Below are 19,273 nucleotides of genomic sequence, written 5' to 3' on the forward strand. Positions count from 1 at the left end.
CGTTCTTCTCCTAGATCTATCAACAGTGGTGTTCCTCAGGGCTCTGTCCTATCACCAACTCTCTTCCTTTTATTCATCAATGATCTTCTAAGCTGTACATCTAACCCTATCCACTCATACGCTGATGACTCCACCCTTCACCTTTCCATTCGGTTCCCGCAACGCCCATCTCAACAGTTACTTCAAGAAACAAGGGATGAGGCTATGGCACACCTAATGTCTGACTTGGCTCATATCACTGACTGGGGTAAAAATAATATGGTTGTCTTTAATGCTTCTAAGACTCAGTTCTTACACCTATCAACCCGACAAAATCTTCCACAGGTATACCCACTAATGTTTAATAATATTCAGATTAATCCTGCATCATCCTTGAACATGCTTGGGGTTTCATTTACTCGGGACTTATCTTGGAAAGATCATATTACATCTCTTGTAAAATCTGCTTCCAAGAGATTGGGTGTGCTAAGCCGACTCCGCTCTTTCTTTACCCCTGCACAATTGTTGACTCTATACAGGGGTTTTATCCGCCCCTGTGTGGAGTACAACTCTCATGTGTGGGGAGGCTCCCCACATACAGCTCTTCTCAATAGGGTGGAGTCAAAGGCTTTTCGTCTCATTAACTCTCCTCCTCTTACTGACTCCCTTCAACCTCTGTCTCTTCGCCACACTGTTGCATCTTTATCTCTTTTCTATCGCTACTTTAATGGTCACTGCTCCTCTGAACTGTCTGCTTGCATTCCTCCACCTCTACGACGGGCGCGTAGCACCCGTCTGGCAGCAAACTCTCATCCCTTTTCTGTCCAACTCTCTAATGCAAGAGTTAACCGTTACTCCCAGTCTTTCATTCATGCAACAGGTCAGCTCTGGAACTGTCTCCCTCTGTCTGTATTTCCTCCTGCCTATGATCTCCAGTCTTTCAAACGCAGTGTGTCCAGGCATCTCAAAATGATCGGATCTTGAATTTGGCTCTCTATTGTATTTTGTTTTTCTCTTGGAGGGAACTGTTACTGCGGGCTCATGGCCTTTGGTTCCTTCTTCCTCGCATAAAAAAAAAAAAAAAAAAAAAAAAAACTGTCTCATTTGACGTCTCCGAAGCCCCCCCGGGGGGACAGCCATCTGTAGCTACATGGAGGAGAAAACTTAGTTGTCTAGATGACGGGAGAGTAATTCCTCCCTCTCCTCTCCCCTTCCCTCCCACCGCTTGGTGCTGAGAAAGGAGGAACATATATTAGATTCTAAATATCACAGAGACAGCCCTTTTGATGAGTGCACTTTACTGCCATCAAAATTAAAAGTTTACTTATCTTAATTTAATCATAAGGTTAATTTATCTGTCCCGCCCAGGACCACCACACTTTTTTCTAATTTACTTTTAATTAGTGTTAAGTGGAGTGCTCCGCGGTATTCACTAAACTAATTTATTAAAGTTTGTTTTTCTAACCACTAAACGCCGATGACGTTTTCATAAAAATTTTTGCTGCCTTCAGACGATTTATTCAGTTCAGTAGAGACCTTAGAACTAGAGAATGTAGAAAGTTCATTAACCCGTCACGTGCGAGAGTTTAGGTACAAAAACACCTTAGGAGCACGAAATGCTTAATTCACCAAGTCGGCTTTGAGACTATTTTTGTTACTCACTAATCATATATTTTCACCTCCCCTAGAACACAAATATCACTTTTTTTTTTTTCCCCACAGACTGACCACACAGAAGGGATTAATTTCGATCTTGCTATCACAGTACAGATTTTTTCTAGTTTTTGTTTCCTTTTTTTTTTTTTTTTTTATTAACTTTGCCATTTTTTTGAGGAGGAGGCGGACTATGTACGTGATGCTACTGGAAAAATTGCTCTTTTATTTAACTACGATTGTCAATATTTTTTTGTAATCTCTCTCTCTCTCTCTCTCTCTCTCTCTCTCTCTCTCTCTCTCTCTCTCTCTCCAACCATTACCCAATTTCATATACTGATTCCATAGCACTGATTTGTAGTATGTGATCCCTTCACTACGATGACATTTTCAATGCTGTTTTTGCTACTTTCAGATAATGCTGGAGAGGGACGCCTTCACGTGGTGACACCGATATGACTGGGAGGCTTCGCTGTCTGGTTATACAAACGTCCCTCAGTTCCCTCCCAATCCCCCCGAAAGGTTGCAGGATTGGGACAATTTCAGCCGGCAGTAAACTGGGTTCACATCTCAGAAGAACCTGGTGATGCAGCTACTGTTATTACCACCACTACTACTACCACTATTACTACTGCTGCTACCACTGTTACTACTACTACTACTACTACTACTACTACTACTACTACTAGTAGCTGCTGCTACTACTAGTACCACCTCCGGCACTACTACTACTACACTACTACTAATAGCACTACTACTACTACTACTACTACAACCATCACCACCACCACCACCGGTGCTACTAGTACTACTACTACTACTACTACTACTAACACCACTGGTGCAGCTACTACTACTACAACTACAACAACTACTACTACTACTACTAGATGGTTTTATTCAGCCATACTTAATTTCCCGGACAAACAACACATCACTGATTAATCTTGTGTTTACTCCTGATGAGAATGAAAGGGACTGAAATAAATCCATCAGTAATCAGTTGTCTGATTGAGGATAACACCAATATCAGCTACCGGGTTATCTCATCAGCATAATTCTCTCTCTCTCTCTCTCTCTCTCTCTCTCTCTCTCTCTCTCTCTCTCTCTCTCTCTCTCTCTCTCTCAATTCTCCTGTTCTCCTTACCTCTCATCTCTTTCAGTGCATCCCTCTTCCTTTCATTTCCGTCTTATCTCCCACGCCTGTCGCAATCTTCTCTTTCTTCCATATCTGTTATTCTCTTCCCTCTCACATCTTCACCAAGGCCTCCTGCTAACTCTCCTTTCTTCCTTCCAGAATTACTGCTTCATCCTTGCCTTTCCTCATCTCTCCTCGTCTCTTCTTATTTCTCATACATAACATCACTTCCTTGTTCCTCTCATTTCTTGCTTCTACGTCTACGTCTTCCATCACTGAGTTTCTTCTACTCTCCTTCTGCCCCTTCCTCCATCAAATCCTTTCTCTTTTCTCCCCAACCCTCCCCTTCCCCACAGCATTCCTCTTCCCCTCCTTTTTTTCTTCGCTCCCACCCCTCTCTTCATCATCACTTCTGCTTACATCACTCTCTCTCTCTCTCTCTCTCTCTCTCTCTCTCTCTCTCTCTCTCTCTCTCTCTCTCTCTCTCTCTCTCTCTCTCTCAAAGCAATTCTCGTCAACTTATTTCCTTTTTAACTTACACATCTATATCACTGTTTTCCTCTTCCTTTATCTCTCTGCAACATCTCTCACATCATCGCTTTCCTCTTCTCTTCCTACCTCCAGTCTTCATCACCGTCTCCATCCACTCTTCCTTCCCTCGCTGTCTCCCATCTACATCGCTGCCATCTTCTCTCCCTTTCTTATCTCTCATCTTCACCAAACCCACCCTCCTCCCCTCCTTTTTTCCTATCATTACCTTTCCTTCCATCACCACTATCCCCTTCTATCCTTCTCTTCCTTATCTCTCCTCTCCATTAAAGACTCTCTCCTTCTCCTCACTCGTCTATCCCAGTCATCCTCTTCTCTCCTCTTCCTTATCTTCCATCTCTATTACTGTCTCCCTCCCTCCCTCTCTCCTCCTCCTCTCCTTATTGCTTCCTCCATCACTCCCATCCCTTCCAAACAACTTCCATCTTCCTGTTCTTCCATGACCCTCCCCATATCGTCACCCTTTCTCCCCTTCTCTCGTTTCCATCAAAATCTTCTCTCTCTTCTTCCCTCCTTATCATCGCAATCCATCACCGCCTTCCTCTCACTCCTTTTCCTCCATTATCTTTTCTTTCCTTCCTGAACTATCCTCATCTCCCCTAGTTATCCCTCCTCCCATATACCTCCTTCCCTCCTATACTCCCTCCAATACCTCTTGCCTGCTCTCCTCCCTCCTTCCTTCCTTAAACTACTCTTTCTTTCCTTCCCACTCTATCTCCCATCTCGACCAAAGTCTTCATTGCCTCTTCCTTCGCCCTCATACCACTCCATCCCTTTTCACTCCTTCCAGACTCCTTCGATCATCGTCTCTTTCTCCTCCTTCCTCCCTCTCCCACATTCTCTCCCTCTTTCTCCTTCCTCCTCCTTTCCTTCCTCTATCTCCTCCTTTCCTTCCTCTTTCTCCTCATTACCTTCCTCTTCCTCCTCATTACCTTCCTCTTTCTCCTCCTTCCCTTTCTCTTTCTCCTTTCCTTCCCTCTCCCACCTTCATCACCCCCTCTCCCATCATCGCCTACCTAATCTCTCCCCACCCTACCCATCACCTTAATTGACTCTCCTCTTCTCCCCAGGTCCCATCTTCAAAACTCTCTCTCTCTCTCTCTCTCTCTCTCTCTCTCTCTCTCTCTCTCTCTGCCTTCCTTTCTTCCTTCCCTTTTCCCATCCTTTCCTCCCTTTTACTCCTCCTTCCCTCTTTTTTCTCCCTCTTCTTCCCTCCCTCTTGTTATCTTTCCATCCCAACCTTCCTTCCTCTCTTTCTCTCCTTCCCTCCCCTCCCTCTCCCTCCCCCTCCCCCTTCCCTCTCCTTCCTTTCTTCCCCTTTCCTCTCCTTCTTCTGTCCTTCCTTTATCCTAACCTTCGTCCTTCCTTCCCTCTTCTTCTCCTTCTGTTCCTATTTTCTTCCTATTACTCTTCCCTTTTCCTCCCTCTTCCTCTCCTTCCCTTCACCTTCCTTCCTTTCCTTCCTACACCCTTTCCCATCATTTCCCAAATATCCTCGCTGCCCACCTCACTACCTAACTTCAATCCCCACCTCAATTACCAGTAAGACAAGTGAATATTAGAGCGAAATGGGCATAGTAAATCGCTAAGAAGAGGTGTTAAGAAAGCTAAACAAACGAGAATACGACACTGGTAATTAATCGGAAATTTCGTGACGCCTCCTACTTAGCGATTTGTTTTGAATATCACATCTTTCCATCTTGCATGTAACTGATGAACTGTAATTATCAGATTTACGTATAGGAGAAAGTCAGGTGTAGTAGTAGTAGTAGCAGTAGTAGTAGTAGTAGTAGTAGTAGTAGCAGCAGTAGTGGTAGTAGCAGTGATAGTGGTAGTAGCAGTAGTAGTGGTAGTGGTAGTAGCAGCAGTAGTGGTAGTGGTTATAGTAATAGTGGTGGTGGTAGTGGTAGCAGTAGTTATGGTGGTGGTGGTAGTAGTAGTAGTAGTAGTAGTAGTACAGTGTGACTCATATAGCACTCCACTAGAAGCTCGCCTAATGGTGTTTTGTGTGTTGTGGGGACGGCTCAGTCTGCTGGTGTGGGACTGGGTGCCGCGATGTAGTAAAAGAATAAATGTTGCGGAATAGACATTGGTATTGAAGGATCAAGCACTACGATGTCTCCTGTCATCTTGTGGGGGTTACTGAACCAAAATGTGTTTATATTAAACAGATACACGTAACTGAAAAGTATGATGCATGATGTAAATTAAATCCCTCGTGAACATAAGTTACAAATGCTTTAAGACAGGGGTTCTCAACCAGGGGGGAATTCCCCCCAGGGGGGAATTAAAGTGTCTCAGGGGGGGAATTGAAGCCACAGAATGGCAAGCTCAAACTGTTGTTATATTCATCTTTTAAAGCTTGCCAACATTTTCTATTGCCATTAAACTGATAAAACTCCACTACAAAATAATCCATGTAAATGTATATGTACTAATATGGAAATATTAAAGCAGATTTTCATTATTTTATGCGTATTATTCAGGTAAGCACCTTTTGGGTCAGACAGTCTTGGAAAGGTGGGAATGACATTCTGCCATATGGTGGAAAGGGTGAATGGGGCAAAAAAGGTTGAGAATCACTGGTTTAAGATGTAAAATGAATCGCTTAGGGACAGGAGTTATGAAATGTTTAAGATGTATATACAGTGGAATAAATCGCTTAAGAAGAGGAGTTAACAATGGCGCAAGAAGTATGTAAAATAAACTGCTCAAGAAAAGGAGCTACGAAAAGTGTAAGATGCATAATATATCGCTTACGAAGAGGAGTTACGAAAAGAAGAGGTGTTACGATGGGTTTAAGATACAAAGTAAACCACTTAGACAGAGAAAGAGGTTATGGAAGGTGTAAAATGTAACATAAACCGCTTGGGAAGAGGAGTTCAGAAAATATTTAGCGAAGGAGAATACAAGTGTCGTAGGGAAGGTCCCATTTCCACCTCTAAGTAGCAATTAAACTGAAGTGGGTGGCTTAGTGACTCGAAGAAAACGGGATTTGGATAAAGAGGGGGACCTGGGTAAGGTGATGAGAGGCAAGAATAAGACGATAAAAGATAAGGGTGAGTGATAAATAATACGGGTAGAGGTCTTGGGTAAGGTGATGATAGGCAGGAGTGAGAGGATAAATGATGAGGGTAAAGGGATTTAGATAAGGTGATAAGAGGCAGGAGTGAGGTGATAAATGAAAAGATGCATGAGTGAAGTGATAAATGATGTATAGCAGAAGTGAGGTGATAAATGACATAAAAGGCAGGAGTGAGGTGATAAACGATACAAGAGGCAGGAGTGAGGTGATAAATGATATAAGAGGCAGGAGTGTGGTGATAAATGATATAAGTGGCAGGAGTGAGGTGATAAATGATATAAGAGGCAGGAGTGTGGTGATAAATGATATAAGAGGCAGGAGTGAGGTGATAAGTGATATAAGAGGCAGCAATGAGGTGATAACTGATAAGGGTAGATGAAGAGAGAGTAGATGGAGAAACAGGTGAGACAGTCTGAGAGTCATTAAGGGGTGTGGGGAGAGTAGGCTGACCAGGAGGCAAGTGTGAAGTGATACATCATGAGGGATGGAAGTCCGGGATAACCGGTGAAAGTGGAGAGAGAAATGAAGGAATGATATAGAGGAAGTTAAACAGAAAAGGTGAAAGTAGAGAGAGAAATGAAGAAAGAGAACAAGAAGTAAAAGAGAAATGGTGAATGTGGGAAGAGAGAAATAATGAACAGAAAATGAGATGTTAAACAGAAAATGATGCACTAATGTCTGTTGGAAGCACGAGTCATTATGAGGCACATGGAGAAACAGAGTGAAAGGAAGACTAAAATAAATGTAAGGTGATAAATGATTTGGGAACGATAATAGGGGTCAATAGATAAACAGATAGATTTATGCCTATCATATGCACAAGAGTCATTAAGGAGTACGAGAAAAGATAAGATGGGGAAGATATAGGGAAGCTGCAGTAGTGAGGGTGGCGTGGTAAATGCAAATAAAGAGGGAAGGAGAATGATGTTAATTATTTCCTTGAGCTCGAACCAGAATAGTCGACGTTATTATCCAAGTCTCCAATCACACTGCTGAAGAAGAACAAGGTTAAACAGAGTAAGAGAGGTCTGGGATGATAAAGGAGGAGATGGGGTGGCGAGATGAGAAGCTGTACTCATGATGAGATACAAGAACAACGAAAGGAATGTGAGGTGTGGAAGGTAGGAGTGTGAGGCTGGGCGGTGGGAGCAGATGGAATGTAAGGGAAGGTCGGGAGGATGGTAGGGTCGGGAGGAAGGTGAAGAAGGGTTGAGACTGGAGTAGGATTGTGAGGGAGGGTGGAGTGGGGTTGGGGGCGGGAATAAGATTATAAGGGAGGGTGGAGTGAGTTAGGGGACGGGAGTAGGATTATGAGGGAGGGTGGAGTTTTGCTGGTGGCGAGAGAAGGATTATAAGGGAGGGTGATGTGGGGTTGGGGGCGGGAGTAGGACTATAAGGGTGGGTGGAGTGGGGTTGGTGGCGGGAGCAGGATTATAAAGGAGGGTGGAATGGAGTTGGTGGCTGGATTAGGATTATGAGGGAGGGTGAAGTGGGGTAGCGGGGACCGTGGAGGATTATGAGGGAGGGTGTAGTGGGGTTGGGGGCAGGAGTGAGATTATGAGAGAGGGTGGGGGTGGTGGTACTCACAAGGCCGGACATAAGGTAGTGGTAGTTGCGTCGACCCATATGCACGTCCCTTACATGGCCAATGATAAGACTCTTGGCCATCTCCGTGCTGCAGTCCAACACCACGTACTTTTGGGTCCACCTGAAAGAAGACAGTGGGAATGAATTACACGTCAATAGATGAATATTAATGGGCTCAGTTACTGAAAGATTTACATGTGAATATATAGGTAAATAATAATGTGCTCTGCTAATGAAGATTTACAAGTGAATCCAATGTAAATAATAATGTGCTTGGCTACTGAAAGATTTACAAGTTAAAATACAAACATAAATGTGCTTGGCTATTGCTTTTTTATGTATACAGTGGTCATAAAAATCGATTCACTTCCTTACGATATATAACGAGGATGTGTAAAGATTTGAAAATCCAGCAATGCAACCTTAGGAACAAAACAGTCTTTCCAGAATATAATGTAGGGTTCCGTAGATTGGATTTTAAAGTTGAGCGATATTTCTGTCTGCAAGTGTTTTTTTTTTTTTTTTTTTTTTTTTAATTCACTCGTAACATATGGGGCGCATATTTCGCAGCTTTCATATATTTCAGAACCTTTATTTCCGTGCATCGCATGCAGATCAGATACATATTTACTTTTCACACCAAGGTCAAAGTTTGGCACTGCACCTTCTTCAATCCCACTGAGGAAGGGGGGGGGGGTTACATCCTCAGTATCTCTACTTGTTGCAAGAGGCGACTAAAAGGGGCCCTTCTGTCTCCAGTCATTCTCTCCATACTGTCCTTCCCTTTTATCCTACATCTCCGCATGATATTTCCGTGTTTCTCTCGGTCTTTATTTTCCATCTGTCACGTTACACATCTGGCTTCATGACATGAAATAGTATAAGGATCTCACATTGCCGTTGACGCTTCTTTCCTTCCTGGGTCAAGTCTTTCAGCAAACGCACCAATCAAGTCAGGTCTACGCCAAGACCACTTCATTGTCAACACCAAAACCACTTCAAAGCCAACGCCACTTTAATGTCATGACCACTTCAACCCCAAGACAACGCCAAGACCACTTCAACATCAAGAGTTGTTAAAACCACTTCCACATCTCTCTCCGCATTTCTGTTCCATTACTGGTCATATATCTTTGCTCTGAATTAGTGCCATATGGTCTTTGTAACCTGACGCTCAGAATACGTTCATTTCAATCTTTTTCAAGCCCTTTATTATGGAAAAAAAAAAAAAAAAAAAAAGGATCCGGTGATCTGCTACGTTCGAATGCATTTTTGAAAATGCTGAATATCTTCGTAATCATTATTATTTTTATTATTATTATTATCATTATTATTATTATTATTATTACTTCAACCAAGAAGGTTATGTTTTCACCCCTGTCCGTTTGTTTGTTTGTTGGTTTGTGAGCAAGATTACACAAAAATACTGGGCGGATTTCCACGAAACTTAAAAGAAGAATGGGCCTTGGCCCAGATTACACTCCATTAAATTTTGGTGCGGATCCGGATAAAGGTGCGGATCCAGGAATTCTTTTTCACTTTCTTTAACACTGCGACACAGGGGGTTGGCGGAGGTATGCTCTCTACTGAGTGCCATTCTAGTTATTATTATTATTATCATCATCATCATCATCATTGTTATTAAATAATAACAAGTATTTGAAGTTGCTGAAGCAATATTCAAAAAGCTCCACATTCCAAATGAAAATGCTTTTTATCACTGTAGGCCTAATATTAAGGGACTTTTGGTATTACTTAAAATGTTTATGGATTTTGACTTGTGACCTTGAGATCAAGATCGAGGTCATTCATACAATGAATATCATGTTCACTCCTGACCCACTACACTTCCACCAAGTTTGGTCAAAATCGGCCAAATACTTTCTAATTTAGCATTTTCAGACATGCAACAGCCATTCTGCTTTTCCTCAATATCTCAAAATGTATTTGTTGATCTCAGTATCAATACCCTGGTGCACGAGTATATGTTGATGACTACATACTGGAACATTTGCAATGTAATCGATTCAGTAGCTTTTTGCAGTGCAAGAGAGCGAAAGTTTGAAAAAATAACGGAGGGCGCTTGTGTGGCGCTTGTGCTAAGAAAAAAAAATGTGTAAAAAGATGCCTGCAGCCAATATACATCATTCCTGAAATTATATATATATATATATATATATATATATATATATATATATATATATATATATATAGATAGATAGATAGATAGATAGATAGATAGATAGATAGACAGATAGATACAATAAAAATAACAACTCCGCAGATTATGGAATTTTTGATGTTAATGACAAAAATGATAATAACAAGACTGACCACGTGGAGAAAACTGTACTTTCCAGGAAATATTTGAAAATCAAAACTATCCATTAATTTTAAGGGGTCTGATCACCCTGCGTTTACATGTCTGAGGCTGGTATTCTCGGTGATTAGGGAAGCTCCCTACCCCCTTCCTTAGCGATTTTTGGATACGGCTAGTTAATATCATTCTGTACGCTATAGATGCAGAGTATAGCGATACTAGAACGATTTAAGCAACACAGAAATGGACGGCACTGTGTAATCAGCATGATAAATTGCTTAGAATGAGGTGCTAGGGAGCCTCCTTAACCGACGACAATACCGGCCTAAGTCACTGGGAGATAAAAACTGACAGGTAGCTCATTCTAGAACTTAGCTGTTGCATTTTTCAGGGACAGAGTATCGGTGAACTCTTGGATTGTACAGTAGAGTTGGCGAAAAAGGATGACAGTGATAATGAAGATATAAACTACTGATTCTTTTTTTTTCATTATAAGAGTTTGACCATTTTCAAGATAATATTCTTTATGATATTTTGAACTACCTAACTATTACGAATTTATATATGAATACAATAGGCTAAACTAAGCACTTTACCACCCTAAGCATGAAGACCCATTTTCTAATTCTGCTCTTACCACCGCCATAACATCCCAATCAGCAATGGGTGATAACTATCGAAGTACAGGAGTTAACCACTTCGGCCTGATGGCGTATTTTGTAGTCTGTTCTTACAAAATTCCGATGGTGCTGGAGTGGGACGCTTTCATGTGGTGGCACCGACTATAACCAGGTGGCGTTTACTGCCCTGGTATACAATCGTCCCTCAATTACCTCCCTATCCCCTGAAAGGAGGATGGTGTGCTGCAGGAGAGAAGCTTCAGCCTGCAGTCCACTGGGTTCATGCTTCAGATCAACCAGCAGCTACCACCACCACCACCACCACCACCTTCAGATGATTTCACTGAACTCTGGAAAGATGCCATTCATCTTTCCTGGAAGAGATAAAGACAAATCCATCTTGGGCGTGGGCCTGTTGTGAAGGAGGTAAGAGGTGTTGGCATCAAGCCACTCTATCTCCATTAAAAAGAAACTGCAGGGAAATTTGAGTGTCGTTACTTGAACCCTGTGTCTCAGCAGGACGCCACATGCAACCGCACGCAAGCACACAACTTCACATACAAACTAGAAAAGAGCATACACACACACACACACACACACACACACACACACACACACACACACACACACACACACACACACACACACACACACACACACACGAAGCGGCATTCACATGTAGATGGTTCGCCTTGCCTTCCGGGCAGGTCGAAAACAACCTTGCTTTCCCGGAATTTTCTCCGCCTTATCTTCCTCGCGTCGATCCAGCCTATCTCGACTTTCTCTTATTTATCGTCAGTTTTCTCTTATGTTGCTTACGTGGACCCCCCCCCCTCTCTCTCTCTCTCTCTCTCTCTCTCTCTCTCTCTCTCTCTCTCTCTCTCTCTCCAATTATCAACCCCTTCAGGACGAGTCAGAGTCGGTCCTTCCCTCCCCCCGCACAAGAAAATAAACTCACAGCAAAAATACGGGTTAAAACAAAGGCCTGGAAACGTGAGGAAATATGGGCAGTAGATTGTTTGTGTGTGTGAGGGCAAGGGGTGTCCTAATGCTGCTAAAGTCCTCTGATCTGACTTTCTATTTATAAGCACCGCATTCCATGTAGTAGGTGACATTACCTTTCTATAAGCGATTTATTCAGCACGCTACACATTACCTTTCTCTATGATATTCACATCACTAACATCCACACACACACACACACACACACACACAAACACACACACACACACACACATACAGTTATATATACGAGTACATAATATATAGATAGATAGATAGATGGAGAGAGAGAGAGAGAGAGAGAGAGAGAGAGAGAGAGAGAGAGAGAGAGACTACATGTCTAGAAGACTTGACGGAACTGGGCATTTTCAAGGGGAATCCCAGGGTTTGGACTTATGAACTTAAGTGATTATGAGTCTGTAGGCGCAGGGTGGTACGCTAAGTAACTTTCCAGCAACAACCTCACCTGCAGCAACCCAAGGGATTCGAGTAATAATACACTGATAAATTTTCCAGTTTCTATATTTCACTGAGAGTCCAGGTTCAGTATAATGGAGAGAACTAGGCATTTTCAAAAGTTAATTGTCGGGAGAAACCTGGGGCTTAGACTTAAGATCTTTGGGAGTATAAGCAAATAGGCGGAGGTTAGTACGCTAAGAACATATCCCTTCCAGTTCAGTAAGTCTCTAATAAGCTGAATAATTCACTAGGAGGGCAAAAATTTACTAATTATGAATTTTACAAATCTTAACCTTTTATTAATCTTTTCACTACGATGACATTTTGTCTGTCCTTGCTGCTACCAGACTCTTTTATCCAACTTAGGCCAACACCCCAGCAGTGGTGTTATTGAAGGTGTTATTTAACCCATCCAACTTAGGCCAACACCCCAGCAGTGGTGTTATTGAAGGTGTTATTTAACCCATCCAACTTAGGCCAACACCCCAGCAGTGGTGTTATTGAAGGTGTTATTTAACCCATCCAACTTAGGCCAACACCCCAGCAGTGGTGTTATTGAAGGTGTTATTTAACCCATCCAACTTAGGCCAACACCCCAGCAGTGGTGTTATTGAAGGTGTTATTTAACCCATCCAACTTAGGCCAACACCCCAGCAGTGGTGTTATTGAAGGTGTTATTTAACCCATCCAACTTAGGCCAACACCCCAGCAGTGGTGTTATTGAAGGTGTTATTTAACCCATCCAACTTAGGCCAACACCCCAGCAGTGGTGTTATTGAAGGTGTTATTTAACCCATCCAACTTAGGCCAACACCCCAGCAGTGGTGTTATTGACGGTGTTATTTAACCCATCCACCTTAGGCCAACACCCCAGCAGTGGTGTTATTGAAGGTGTTATTTAACACATCCAGCTCACAAAGCCTCTTCTGAGCTAAGTTAAATGGCCAAGTAGCCAGAATAAACACCAAAACCAGTGACGAGAGTGAAGGCGTCAACCCAGATCCCTGTAACCTCGTGTGTGTCTTGGATTTACCTGAGTTAAATATACACCCTTGACGTCTGCAGGGGCGATATGAAAAGTCTGTATTGCACAGCCAGTGACAAAGATATCTAAAAAACAAAACTGCATGGGATGTGCCAGGTGGTGAACTCACTTATATATTCACACAATACATACAGTATATACACTACATACCAGATTTATTCATTTCTGGAGAGCGTAGAGAGGACGTTCAAAAAGGTTACGTGCAACACCAAGAGTTCGAAAGATTATTTTAAGCTCAATAAAATTGGTCAAGAAGTAGCAAGAAGAGAGTCTATTACCTGCCGCGAGACCGAAGCTGGTATTGTTTTCAGTTTGTCTGTCTATGTGTCTGTCTGTGTGTGTGTGTGTGTCTTGTTAGCACGATAACTTTGCAACCGCTCAGGGTATCATCACAAACTTTACAGGTGTGTATTAGGAAAAAAATCGATCACGAGTTCGAAATTGGTGAAAGCAGGTCAAGGTCAGTCTGTCTGTTACCACGATAACTTCGCAACCGCTCAAGATATCACAAAATTTTATAGATGTGTAGTTGGGATGAAAATCTACGAGTTCGAAACTGGTGAAAGGAAGTCAAGGTCTGTGTGTCTGTTACCACGATAACTTCGCAACCGCTCAAGATATCATCACAACATTTTAAAGGTGTGTAGCATGAATGAAAATTAACGAGTTCGAAATTGGTGAAAGTAGGTCAAGGTCAAAGTCAAGGTTATATTCCGAGCCGCGCTAGATGTGTATAGGCTCACGGCTGGTGTAATTCCCCCCTAGGGGGAGCCTCTACTTATTACTGACGGCAGCGCCGGCGGCGGCGGTAGCAGCAGGAGTTGTTGTTGTTGTCATTGCATCGTAGTTGTGGTTGTTGTTGTAGCTGTTGTTTGTGGTTTGTTATTGTAGGTGTTATTGTTGAAGTTGTTAAAGTAATTGATGCTGCTGCTGCTGTTGTTGTAGCCCCGGGTTCATCTGAAATGTGAACTCAGTGGACTACAGGCTGTTGTCCCCCCTCCTTCAGTCCACCATCCTCTTTTTGGGGGATAGGATGTTGATGAGGGACGTTTACATATGCAGGCAGTTAGGCCGCCCGGTTATATCAGTATCACCACGTGAAGGCAGCCCTCACTAGAACCAGAGGAAAACATTCTAAGAGCTATATATATCCCCACATGACCTACGTAAAGTAATCCATTCTCTCTCAGAAAAAAATCGAAATCTTTCCACTACGATGATGATGTTTTTATATTGGGCAGTTTTTTAAGGGGATTAATCAGCGGGGCTAATTGACGGCGTGTCTAATTCCTCCAGTTTAAAAGTCTCTAAGTCGAATAAAATCTGTTGGTAGTAGCCAAAATAAAGTACAGAAAGACTTTACTGGAGTGTTTTTTGTATCCGATTCTCAGCAATGATATCCTAGTCCATTCACCAACGCCGTACAGTCTGCACTAATGCCCTCCCACCATACCGAATACTTGCTGGGAGGTTTCATTCAGGACTGATGTGATGGTATTATTATTATTATCATTATTATTATTATTATTACTTTTGTCGGTGGGTTTTGTGTCCAGTTTCAGTTTGTTTTAATGCAACTCTTCATCGAACTGTTCCCTTCCCTAACCTGGAATCGATCATGGGGCTCTACAGACACCAGCCATCTTCTCCTACCACTCAACCACCACTTGTCCTCAGACTAAACAGACTCACTGCAATGAAGAAGTTGATGTGTTTGTATTTACCAAACTGCTTTACTAAAATTAGGGAATATTTAACACAGTCGTTTTAAGATTTATACCCACATTGGAAAAGCTGTTTACTGGGAAGTTAAAACAGCTTCGATCCAACTTGTACTCTCTCCTGATAAGACGAGAGACGAATATACAGTATGTGTGTATATACAGCAGTGAGACTAGGGAAGCGGCAGGAGTGGGTCTCTCTCTCTCTCTCTCTCTCCATTTTCTGTCTTGTACCTCTCATCTCTTCAATACATTCCCATTATCGCTTCCCTCCTCTTCCTATATTCACTGTTCCCTACATTACCCTCATTTTTCTTCTCCCCTTTCTTTTTTCTGCTCTCTCGTTTCCCTTTCCAGTTCCCTCCTTGTTTCTCTAATTTACTTCATTTATTCTTCTTTATTGTCTCCTTCTCCTTCCATTCACTGTTCCTTCAATTTCATCATATTTCTTTTCTCCGTATTGCTGTATATCTTTTTCCCAATCATTCCGTGGCCTCTTTCCATCCTTCCATTCTCCCATCGTGTCCTTCCTCTTTCCTCCTCCATTCTCACTGATGTCCGCGTCCTTAGTTTTTCTTTTTCCCTTTTTACACATAATTTCTTGAACTACGGAGGGGTACTTCACAGATGAAGGAAAGGAAGCCTGTGTACCGACACACACACCCACCCACAGAGAGAGAGAGAGAGGGGAGGGGGGGCAAGGAGGCTTATAGAACTGAATCAAAACATAAAAAATACAATACAGCATCGCACTCCAGCGTACTGTCCCTCTCCCCAGGACAATATACATACACTGGAGGCGAGTGTAGAGGACGTTGCTGGGCCATTCTGTGTTGCATAGGCCTACACGTGGGGGGAAGTGTATTCACAGCCCCACGCCCAAACAAAAGCTACGGTACATAACGCCAAGTGCGAACTTTCAGTGCCTTCATTGCTAAAAGCGAGGGAGGAAAGGAGGAAGTTGGTGAGAGAGAGAGAGAGAGAGAGATAGAGAGAGAGAGAGAGAGAGAGAGAGAAACTGCGCCATTCCGCTTGTCTTAGAGAATTAAAGTTTGGTTTGTGGATAAGAACTGTATTCCCTACTGCGGCAAATTTCTTACCTACCCTGTCAACACCAACACAGCTTTTCAACAATACCAGGAAAGTGCACTCTGTGAGCACGTGACGAGCGAACGGGCGTTTGTACATACACCTATCATCATAATTTCATCTTGCTGTAAACTTTCAACATTACTGGTGAGGTAGCTGAACAATAACAGATGAATAATTGAGCTGAAATAAATACTTTCTTTCTTTCTTTCTCTCTCTCTCTCTCTCACACACACACACACACACACGGATGCACATGTGATGAAACTCATATTGCCATCAAGCAGTTTGTTTGGGGATGGATGTGGTGGTCATGTTCCTTTGACCTGTTCTCAAAAATAATATGATGGTCAAACTCTTGGCTGGCCGTCAACCTTTCCATCAAGTTTGGTTAAAAGTGAATCACAGCTGCATGAGAATACCTGTACACTACTTGTAGACTTGGTCATTTAATCACATAGTAAGTTTCAAAATCAGTCAGTGATAGAGTTCCATAGTGAAATATTTGTCAGCATCTACAAACCCACTGGACTGAATGAGGTCAAAGATATGCCATGTATAAGTAACGATATTATATGAATGCATCTAACAGTCTATCAGTCCATCCATCCAGATAACCATCCATTCACCTGTTGTAGATTTCTAGAACCTTAGAATGGCCTTAGTTATAACCAAATGCTTAAAAATCCATCCTTCCACCCAGGTGACCATCAAGCTACCTGTTGCTTTTCAGATTCTATGTATAAATAGTAGTATTGTAACTATGCACCGAACACTGCAACTATTCATCCATCCATCCAGCTACCCATCCACTCATGCTGTTGCTTTCGAAGGTCCTAAAGAAGGCCATCACACACAGCTATGAAAATAGCAATCTATCTATCCATTCACCCAGTTAACCATCCACTTATCTGCTGTTGCTTTTCAAGGTCGTAAAGACGACCAACACCTACAGCTATAAAAATAACAACCTATCCAAGCACGCGTCCAGGTAACCATCCACTCACCTGCTGCTGCTTTCCAGGGTCCTAAGGAAGGCCAGGGCGTCATGGGCCGACTCGACACGCCTCACCACCCGAATCTCAAAGGACGCTCGGGCTGGTCGGAGGGACTGGTAAATCTTCTGGAGTCGCAGGAGGCCTGGGTGAGAGAGAAAAAAAAAAAGAGGGATAAGTCAGGAAGTTTTGAAGCCGGGATAAAAAGAAGGTACATTTGGCAACATATGAACCTGGTACAACATCAATGTGTAGCAGGGGTATACTCGTACCTGCAGGGGTATACTCGTACCTGACAGCCTTGGCAATCGTATTTGTTGGTGGCACTGATATGGATGAACAGAGGTGTTAAATATTAACTGAAATGACCAGGTAACTGTGATGCATGAACGTCGAGAATAGTAAGCAGAACCCCACATCACACAGACGCTGTCCCAGGTTCATGTGTGGCCAACTGTGCATAAAGTCTGAAGTCACGAGTCACGAAAGATGAAATATTACTGGTGGGGATAAGTTCTAGAGATAGGAATTTCACACACACACACACACACACACACACACACGACTCAAAACATAACGTGGGATCTTGCTTCGTGAAGCGCGGGTGTATTCCGAGCACCAAACAACACTTCTAAAACTGTTCTCTTATATCAATCTCAAATTTTTCTTCCCCATTTCAAGTCTCTCTTAAGCTGGAAAAAGTCGTCTGGAGGCAGCAGAACTTTAATATGATGTCATCATACTGAAGAGATAATTGAGGACTTAATTTAACTCCTCTAATTCAGAAAAAGTCTCCCCCGTGTGAGACAAGGAAGTAACAAATTTTCAAAACATGTAAAGCTGTGGAGCTACTGAAAAAAAAAAAAATGAAAATTCCCTGGAACTCAGTCACTATGTGCATCGTTGTGGCGCGTTTGATAAAGAGTGGTAGTCGTAACAGCAATAATAAGTCTAGTGATAAAAAGTTGTAAGGGCAGCTGCAATGTTCAGTCATAAGAGCTGGCGCAGTTTTAGGGGTATATAACAGGGGGGAGGGGAGGGAGTGCATATGCAGCAGTAATGCCGCAAGTGGTGCTAAAGACGAGGCACAGTCAACATACACATCAACAACACAACACGAATTTAAACGAGGGTGAGCCATACACTTTTAAAAACACCAGTACATTTTTAAGATTTAGTCCTCCAACACATACATCATCATCATCATCACACCGAAATATAAGCATAGGTGAAATATTAATTTCATACTCCACTTTCTTACAGCTTCAAGTTACAGAAAAATGAAAGTCTTTAGAGAACAAATAAATGCGACCAGCACAACAACACTCTGTGACGGGTATGAACTGGTGTGTCTGTGTATGTGTGAATATGTTTATCTATCTACCTATCTACTGTATCTATCTGTATACTGACCGTAACTGAAGAGGGTCTGAATTCCACTGAAATCATTTTCTATTAAATATGCAAATGTGTATAGGTAGGTCAAAATAACCAAAGCTAGAAGCGTGTTTCGGAAGACGAGTGTGATATGGAGGAATGTATGAGAGTATAGAGTAGGTGAGGAATATAGCTAGAAGGATGTGATGAATACTGTGGTGATTATCGACACTTGTTAACACACATCTCGTGAGGTTTACCCAACAGAAAGGAAAATAATCCACGGTTAACTAAAGGTATGTTGCTGTGCCAGGTGGTCCAATCTTAAAATTTAATGAGAGAGAGAGAGAGAGAGAGAGAGAGAGAGAGAGAGAGAGAGAGAGAGAGAGAGAGAGAGAGAGAGAGAGAGAGAGAGAGAGAGAGATTGATTTGACCCCAATGGGGCTAGTTTATTGGACACCCCACACCTCATCCTGTGAAGGGGCAGCGTCAAAAGAATACATAGATACAGCATCATACAAAGAATTTAAAAGGGGTAGCCTATCCAAATGGAAGGCAGTATCTCAGCGAGATGCATCCCTATCTGCATTACAAAAGTCTTACAACAGTATATCAACATAAATATAACTCATTTTATATTACCAGTATACATAG

At 42.4% G+C, this 19,273-nt stretch overlaps 1 protein-coding gene across 1 annotated transcript in view; it reads right to left on the reverse strand.

The window, feature by feature from the left end:
• Positions 1-19,273, reverse strand: part of LOC145414271 (glutamate receptor 1-like) — a 171,469-nt gene that overhangs the window by 151,800 nt on the left and 396 nt on the right. Inside the window, exons 2-3 of the mRNA XM_080283886.1 lie at positions 17,255-17,387; positions 7,992-8,112 (exon numbers count right to left, since the gene is read on the reverse strand). Of these exons, the coding sequence (XP_080140012.1) occupies positions 7,992-8,112; positions 17,255-17,387 (254 nt within the window). The remainder of the gene's footprint in view (positions 1-7,991; positions 8,113-17,254; positions 17,388-19,273) is intronic.

Source organism: Coenobita brevimanus, chromosome 1 (genome assembly GCF_032717465.1).
Source record: "Coenobita brevimanus isolate Jiangsu-jjx chromosome 1, ASM3271746v2, whole genome shotgun sequence".
Lineage (NCBI taxonomy): Eukaryota > Metazoa > Arthropoda > Malacostraca > Decapoda > Coenobitidae > Coenobita > Coenobita brevimanus.